The following is a 9273-nucleotide window of genomic DNA, read 5'->3' on the forward strand; positions in this document are numbered from 1 at the left end:
GCTTTGAGCCAGCGCGGGATGGCGGCACCGCGTTCCGCTGCCTGGGAGCCTGCGGGCTTTGCTCCGGGCCCGCCGCCCTCAGGGTGAAGCTGACGGAAGGCACCTCTGTGGTGCCAGGTTCTGTGCGCGCCTGCTCCTCCTCACCATTGCGGTGCCAAGCATCACATGGCCCGGCTTTACTGGCAGTCCCTGGACTGATCCCAGACAATGAAATGCCGAAGAACTTCGCCGCCGTTCCCTAGAGGGACGATGGGAAGTGTGGTCCTGGCTTCTTGTTCGGGCGCTCAACCTTCGATGCTGTGAAAATCCCTTCTGCAGGCTGCCCAAGCAGGCACTCATAGCAGGGCCTCTGCCCCTACCAAAGATGGGCCTGGTCTCTGTCAGTAATTTCTGCAAATTTTATTGTATGCTGAGAGTGAAATTTTACTCCTAATGGCCAAATTTCTGTCTGAAATTATACCAATTCTTTCTAAAAGTAACCCTTGTCTGGAGGGCATTGTTGAGACGCACCTTTTGTTATTGCTTTCACTTTTAATGGATGTTTTCCACAAAAGTAAATAAAGCCAAACATTTTTTTTAAATGGATGACTGGTGAACCGCAAAGTTGCAGTAGCTGAGGTGTCTGAAACCACTGCTTACACATGTATGTACTTTGCAGGATTTCAAAATGAGAGCATCTCTCCCACGAGAGTGTGTTGTGAGAACAGGACGCGCCAGGCATGGCCTTTCTGCTGCAGTACGACAGACTGTGTATTATACATAACTATATCTTTTTTTTTGCACATCAAAAGATAAAAAGTAAATTGTGTGCTATATTCGTAAATTGTAATGCACAATAGTGAAGTGACCCCTGTGCCCACAAAGCTTTAGGCACGTACAGTGTGACAGCACCATATTTTGGCTGCAGTTAATGAAAGGCTGTGGTGGATATTCTCCAGGCAGGCACACACAGCTTAGTGTGGTAGTTTTCATTTTAAAAAGGCTCGCAACTGAATGTTAACACTCTCATAGCACAACACAATTTGTGCAAGGCTGGAATTTTTTTCCCCATAAAATCTTCTATTAATTAAAAAAGAACTTCATACTCTGGGACTCTGAAGTGTTGTCAGTTTGAAAAATGAAGGTAAAATGTACGTAACTTTTATGATACGAAACTGTTCAGTCAAGAGTTGTCCTGTCTCATCCACCTTGGGAGCTCAGATGCATCTGACTGGGGGAAATCCTTTTCTCTTTAGCACCATGCCTTTCCTTTCGTTTCAGCACCTTTTTTTTTTTCCCCCCCTTCTTTTCTGGTCTTTATCTGATCTCGTATTTTGCTATCCACTTTCATAAGAGCCCACAAATTAAGTAGGGCTAAAAAGGAGGAGGAGGATATTCTTGAAGCAAATGTAGTGCCCCCACATTTCATCTCCAATTATAATCACAGATGAAACTTGTGCTTTTATACAACTGCCTTTTTCCAGAAGCCTCACAGAAGGCAGAGGAGTCTGTCTTGACTATCTTGAGAAGCTGCTGCTCCAGTTCTTCCGTTTCCAACCTTGACTACGCCATTGCAGTAGCAGTTTCCAGACTTCAGTAGACAATGTTTCTTTATTTACAGTAGACAGTGTAACATAAAATGATATTAAAATGGATGGTGATGGAATATTGAAATGATACCCACTTTAACCTCCTGAAACAGGGGCAAAGCAATATGTGCTAGTCTAAAAACTGGACCATTCTAATCGCACCAAGTATGAAGAAACTGTGGTTTCTCAGCGACATGAATACTGCCGTAGGGTTGCTGACACCAGTTGTGTTTGGAGACTTGTTTCTGACGGTACTACAGATGTACAGCCACAGTATCGCTACAATCAGTGATGCCGGAATCTTCTGCCATCGTTTTACCCAAGTTCAAAATAAGTCTCTCCCCCTTTTTAAAAGTAACTTCAGAAAGCTGACAACATTTCTTGTTTATGATATGATGGGAAACTGAGAATGTATTTGCATAATTACAAAGCAGTAAACATGACTAGAGACATCCAGGTTTTACTAGTAAATCCATTTTTTCTAGGTCTTAACGCAGAGAATAACATCTAACAAATTTCCTGTCATTCTGATTTTAACATTTGTGAATCCATATTGTTCCAGTAAGCGTCGATATTCAGAGCCGCTTCTCTCCTTTCCCTCTGTCTGCACAAGCATGTTCAAAGATTGCAGCAGAGCTGTGCTCCTGTTCTTCTTTTCATCATCCAATACCATTTCAGCCACCAAAATCCCACAGCCTAATTTTAAAACAAATGCATGCAACAGTACTAATCCATTACCAAGCAAGAGAATTTCTGCTACCATATATAAGGGTGCAAACTACAAGACATAGGTGATATCGTTTATGGCTTTGCTCTGCTATTAAATGGTTAATTCACTACTAAATGTATAATCCACTCCTCTCACAAAACCCAGGAAATTCCCTTCCACACTATGGAGGGATCCCACACTCCCAAGTCAAGTCACATCTTTCTTTTCAGGGGAAGAGGGGATGACTTCTGTAGACTTGACATGAGGGTTGAGGAAAACAGTAAGATAGGAATTTGGGATATATTGCTCCTTCACATTCATACTGAAATGGTGCCAAGCAGACAAAATGGTGGATGGTGAGCATTATAGAAGCAAAGAAGTCATTTTGTACGTTATTCCTGTAGGAACTGAGGTGTTTGTGGTGGGACTGACCTAGGGATGCGAGCAGAACTTAAATGATCCAGTTTATACACAGCCTCTTCCTCCATCTCCAGACCCATGAGGGGAAAGGGAAGACAAGAGGGGGCTACTGACAAAACAAGCGTTGTCTTACTCATTGTCTTTTGGCCCTACATCTTATGTGGTGGTTTCTCTTGGCACAGTGGGGGCAGGAGGCCACCAACTCAGATGAAAATAGCAGCATTCTACAGGGAGTTTAGTATTACTTAGTGCCACATAACATTCATACCTTTCTGACCCTTAAGACTATCTCCTTAGAGCCATTCCTACCCATACACCTCAGACATTTAACAATTGATAAAAAGTACATCAAACACTGCAGTTTCTTAGAGAAAAGACCAAGAGCTGCAGATAAAGTTGCTGCTGAGACTTCGGTGTTAACTGTTGGGAGTCATGACAGTTCTTCTGACAGCTTATTAATAAATTCCCTGTTTCATCAGCTACCTTACTAAATGCAAGTTCAAGCCACTTACCCTGTGATGAATCAGTGACACAGGTTTGCTTCACACAGAAAAAAGATTAGCCAAGCATGTCTGAGGTGAGCCTCAACCTACATTTTCTCTCTAGTGGGATCCTTCTGCCCCAATTCAGTCATCCATAATTAGATAGCTGTATTCTAGCTAGCCCTCTATCCACTTAAATATATAACAACTTTTCTTAGGAAAACCAGCAAATTTCCTTTCACAGACAGATGAGATGAATCATCCTCTGAAAATGCCTGTTTTTTCTACTGATTGGAGATCATTTGTTACGATTCAGTGGTTTCTCTTCCCTCCCCTTCTTCCCCTGTGATTCTCATTTGCCTTCAGCAGAGGGACCTGGGAACCGCTGTTCCTGGTTAAACAGCTAACGTTGCTACGTAGAGTAATGCAGGACTGTCATTCCTAAATCAACATTATATCATAGCTTTGGAAGGTGGTATCCACATTTTGTATGCTCCAAAAGGAGGATGCACATAGAATGGTCATTATAATTTGACACAGAAAGTTATTTGGGACATCCAGATAATAACAGAGTAATCTGGAAAAATATATCCAGAAAGCACAACCAATGTGAGAAGAACACCTTCAAAAATTAGACACAGTAAATTAAGGTAGTACAGGAAAAAAAAGAATTATAGTTAATGAAGATTAACTAATGTAATTGAAATTTCTTCATGAGAGGGGCTGAAATTAGAAAGTCATTTAATCCAGATTATCATTATTTAGCAAGGACATAATTTCCAGCCAAAAGACGAGGGGGAAGTAAAGTGCCAGCCCTCCAAAAACTTTTAAAAACAAAACATGAAAAACCACATTAAATACTTCCACTATCAAGGAGTCAGCTAACACATGCAAAATTGAACTAAGAGCTCACACAAAGGGGCTTAGCCATTAAATAGCTGTTCCTAAGCTTTCACACTGGGTGGCTCAGATGACATACTACCCTTTGCTTCTGTCCCATTACTCTTCCAGGCACAAGTACTGGTTGATAGCTGTAACAAGGTCAAAAATTGATACAAAAATGATTGAGCTAAGACAGACAACCAAGTTGTAACTCTTGTTTCTTACAAACTTCTCTGTCTTCCTCAAGGATTCCTACCTCAGCATTCAGTAAGCAAGTGCTGAAGTTCTTGTTTCTATTATTCATCTGTCACTCTGTTAACGCCCGCGATTTTCCACCTCAAAATTGTTTTCTGTGTATCACATTTCCTCTAAACTGTTGTTAAGACAGAATGTACGCAAAAGAGATCATCCTCAAGAAAGCATAACTGAATGCCACTTCCCAAGGAGAAACACAAAACCTACAGGTTTTATTGGCAGAAGTCCATTTGGATTTCAAAAAGTTAGCCCCCTCATTCTTTATGTCTTGATTAGTGAACAGTCCCAAATTTTCCTCAGTTATGCCTATCGCTTAGGAAGTCTTTACAGTGTTACACCATTAAATCCCCCCCCTTCTACCAGTCAGCAAAAGATACCAGCTTTCTCCAGAGCAACTGAAAAACTTCAAGAAAAGATGAATTTATCATTTCTCAGGTGACTGGGATATACCTAATGATTATAGAGCAGCTCAGGCTGAAATGGACCACAGGAGATCTCTAGTCCAACCTCTGGCTTGAAGCGAAGCAGCTCCACAGTCAGCTCAGCTTGTTCAGGGCTTTGTTCTCAGATCTTGAAACCTCCAAGGACAAAGATTCCACAACCCCCCAGCAACCTGCTCCAATACTTAATTATCCTGAGGGTGCAAAGCTGTGGTGCATTACCACAGACACCATGCCCAAGGGACTAACGCTTTGTGTGTATAGAGTGTTGTGCTTTAATCACAGAGTACACTGAGGCTGTGTGGTAGCCAAGCACGTTCTATTCAAATTTTACAGTCAGACACATAGTACTTAGAGGCACAGTTTTAAAGTCTGTGACAGTTACAGGTGCGCCAACTTTAGGACTGAAATCTGACTCAAACAGCTTATAGCAGCTTAAACAACAGCATTGTGAACTTTACAAATAACTGTGAGATGAGAAACATCTGACTGCTGGAATGAGCCTCTCTCATAACACAAACCTGTTAAGCATAATGGCAAGCTTCATGTCAATATGTAAAAGAAACTAACTTTGAATTTATTCAGTTGTTGAATATTTTGCCTTATCTCTTTGAATGTCTGTACAGATGAGATCAGTCAAATTCCATTCATAAAAATCTTCTGATAAGAATTAAAAAAAACCCAATGCAGTCAAAGTCTGACATTTCCCTGATTTCGTACAGCTGAAATGCTCTGTAGTGATCATGTTTCTCATGATGAATTGAATCACTGTGGCACTTTTCCTTTACTCAGTGCTTAAAGAACAAAGTAACTTATGATTAAATAACGTAAGACAGAGTCTACCAGGCAGATGCAACTCAACTTTGCTCATCAACTCTTTAATTTGCTGAGGTTGCTGATTCAGCATAGGCAAAGCCTCTTTTCACACTGGCTTATTGGGATTATTACTGCAGAAGTGTAACAAGCAAGCAACTCACAACTGATAGAGAAGAAAGCCAGTTTGAAAGTGCAACTTTAATTTCCACAAAGGCTTCCAATACAAAGTACACTTTAAATTGAAAAAAAATAAATATCAGTGAAGTATCAGGAAAAAAATAAACATTAGGAGAGGTGACATCAGTGATATCAGTGACTTGAAGAGATGGGATACACTATGTACTCAACATGAAAAAACTTATATTTCTAATTCTCATAAGGGATTTTATACATAAATCCTAAAACTCATCTCAAGTAATGAGACAGAAAGCATACATGGCCATTTAACCATATTCATAAAAAACATGAAACTGCCAGGAACTGATAGGACCCGCTCTCAGCTGCAGCCTGTGTGGGTACATACTGCGGCTGGAGGTCAGAGGCTGATGAAGTTTCTCTGTGAAATTATAGCTGCTGTAGGAACATGTTTGAGCTTTGTCCTATTTTCACTTTTGCCTGCAGAAAACGTGCTTTTAAAAGGGTATCTCTGAGATGTTTGAGTAAAGCCCCACAGAAAAGTGAAAAAGAGTAGCATCCCCAAATTTATACAGGTGGTCAGTATTCACTTTTATTTTTTAATTTCTGATAAAAATGAGCAGTAACCACTGAATACACCATAGGGAGAGAATTCTGTTTAATTTTAAGGTCCAAGAAAAATAAGGTATTAATGTGGTTCGTAAAAGCTTGTACTTTTAACTTGCCACGCTATACAGCTATGTCAAGTCTAAGTTTAATTCAGTCTGCAAACTAGCCAAAAGAACTGGACGTGAAGGTATTTCATACATAGGAATTTTGGCCTGCCCCAGACACTTTTTAAATGCATAGAACTCCCTTCTGCAGAAGTTCCAGTCTAGCTTTTATTCAAGGCCTGTAACAACTATGCTTAAGATAAATGGCCAAAATGATCCTAAACTGACGATATGTTCTGTTTGATAATGGGTCTATTGCACGAGTGTTGTGAAAACGCAGCACCTCAGCTTGCTTTTGGGCACACTATGGTGACAGATTCTTCTTAAAGGACAAAACAGCGTCTAAGAAGTTTCCTGTGATCTTAATTTGTACATCTGTGAATCCATATTTCTCCAGCAGCTGTTTATATTCTGAGCCACTTCTCTGCTTGCCTTCAGTCATACTGAGGGACTGTAGTACAGCTCTAGGAGGGTGTGTCTTCTGTTCGTCAAGCACAATTTCTGCCACTAGCAAGGCACTTCCTGCATTTCCAAAACAACCAAAAGTGTTTCAGTACAGTATTTCTAGCTTCAAGTTTTTGGTGTTTTGTTCAGAGACAGTTATAGAGGGCCCTCAGACTCGTATTTTAATGGTCTTCAGTGGAAAACGGTGACAAATTTTACTTTCAGTAATCTCTTCCAGGAAGCAACCATAAATTGCTGCAAGGAAGGGGGAGTTTAGAGCACTGTTTCCACTTCAGTGTAGTTCACATCACTTCCTGACTATGCTCTTAAACTCAGTTTTGCTTCCATTTGAACAGAGCAACTCTTGTAAGTATCTGTCATACCCCAATCTTTTCTTAAGAAGATGAAGACAATTACCCACAATTTTCTCTCGTAATTTATAAACAGGATTATGCTTTATGGCCTAGATGTAATTTTGAATGTTCTTCTATGAAACAAACTTCATAGCAACAGTTAATTCTGTTGGATTAAGGAATCAGTTGATCTTAGCAGTCAGGTGTTTCTCCTATTTGTCTTCCCTTTTGATCTTTTATACTGTCCAAATGTTGGAGAAGGCAGAAGAGGCTACATATTTCTCAAGAATTCTGTGCATGTAGTGCTGAACTCCAATTTTCTGGGCCCCACTGAGATAGCAAAACAAACTGTTGTTTCTAGATTAACCTGAAGGACCGTTAGACTACCTGTATGTATAGAAATAAGCATGTGCTTAGGTATTTGATGATACAGGGCATAGTAAGAAAGGCTAGGCATGACAGTGATGGGAGGGGTGACATAGTTGTATGTGAAGTCTGCAACTATATTAAGGGCTAATTTTATATAGTTTTATTAGCAGCTTTATTTCCTTTTTTTCTTAGGAGGTGTAACCATAATGCAAGCATGGATCTTCAAGCAAAGGCTACTAGCATAGCAGAAAAAAACCCACTTTTTTAGTATGAACTTCTTATGATTATGCATTATGTTTATGCATTAACACATACATTTAAGCCCACAAGATAAAGAAAACCTCACCTGGTTTGCAAACAGCTGATATCTTGCTTAACAGCACATGTATCTTTTCATCAGGCCAGTCATGAAGAACACGTGAAAGAATGTAAAGATCTGCTTCTGGAAGTTTGTCCTTGAAGAAGTCACCTGTTGGAAAGCTGAGTTAGTACATTCCTACAGAAACCACAGAGTACATTCCTACAAAATTAAATTAAAATATTGTGGAGGAAGTAGGAGCTTCAGTAGAAGGAAACAAGAATGAACAGGTATAGGGATGCACTGATTTGCAGATAAGGAAAGTGTAGTTAAAGAGAAGAGTAGATCACACGTAAGAATTCTGTAATGTATAAAAATTGAGAGAAAGCCTAAAGCCAGGAAGGAGATATTGACGTCCTTTGTAGCCACCATGTTGATCTTGCCTAGATAAGAAAAGCCTGAGAAAAGGACATGCAGCCTTTACTCCCCATAGTATCCAAAATGACAAATTCATATTTTTTTATTCACATTCTCCAATCATAGCCCGTTTGTTTTTATCCCCACAAGCTTGAGAAGTACAGTGTCCCTGTTTAGCATAGGTGAGCCTACACTGCCTTCTAGTAGAAGACACGATTTGGGTTGGAGCAGGTTAGCACACCACTTTCTGCAGCAAAAGAGCTTGCTCTGTGCTCCAGGATAAAAGAAATAAGACAAAAGATCATGTGTTACATTTACCTGGTACAAATGTCACTGGAGCTGTGTGTTGTCCTGAAGGCTGAAAGTAAGATATGTTTGCAATGACTTCTGGAAGGTCAAATACTGTGACCTTGAGATTTGGGTATATTTGTACTAATTCATGAGCCAGAGCTCCAGTGCAACCTGTTGAAAGTTTAAAAAAAAAAGTCAGATCAAGTCTCTTCTCCCACCATTTGCAGACATTTTTAAAGACAAGGCTGTATATAACATTAACATAGAGACCTCCAATCAAAATTAGAAATAGACAGTTCCACAGTTAATGTGGGCCATAGCACTTCCTGGTGTATAGAGCAATGCTTTAAAGCTTGGGGAATGCAGGCATTATTCCCTACTGTCAAAGAATTGCTAATATGACCTTTGATACCAGTACTTCCGGTTTTTTGAGGGGGCCAGAAGAACATTAAGGGCAAGGACTTGTGCTTTGTGGATGAAGAGCACTAGAAGTATTTACCATTCACAAAGCACTGTTATCTGAAGTTTGACAAATACTCTTCAGCATGGTGAAGAATAGGGATGGTAAGGTCTTGGAGTATCTGCAGAAATGGCAAAGGTTGCACCAGCACTGTGTTAATTCCTCTGACATGCTGTTCATCTCCCCAGGCACTAAGTAAGGTGTTCCTCCTTCAGTGGATC

General features: G+C 40.2%; 1 protein-coding gene across 1 annotated transcript in view; it reads right to left on the reverse strand.

Annotated features, from left to right (window-relative positions):
• Positions 1 to 6724: 6724 nt before the first annotated feature.
• The window catches only part of LOC104470243 (N-acetylserotonin O-methyltransferase-like protein), a gene marked incomplete at its 5' end in the record, with an annotated part of 8489 nt that continues 5940 nt past the window's right edge, over positions 6725 to 9273 (reverse strand). Inside the window, 3 exons of the mRNA XM_010085094.1 lie at positions 6725 to 6942; positions 7933 to 8055; positions 8620 to 8763. Coding sequence (XP_010083396.1) covers positions 6725 to 6942; positions 7933 to 8055; positions 8620 to 8763 — 485 coding nt within the window. The remainder of the gene's footprint in view (positions 6943 to 7932; positions 8056 to 8619; positions 8764 to 9273) is intronic.

This window comes from Pterocles gutturalis, unplaced genomic scaffold (assembly GCF_000699245.1).
Source record: "Pterocles gutturalis isolate BGI_N339 unplaced genomic scaffold, ASM69924v1 scaffold43371, whole genome shotgun sequence".
NCBI lineage: Eukaryota > Metazoa > Chordata > Aves > Pterocliformes > Pteroclidae > Pterocles > Pterocles gutturalis.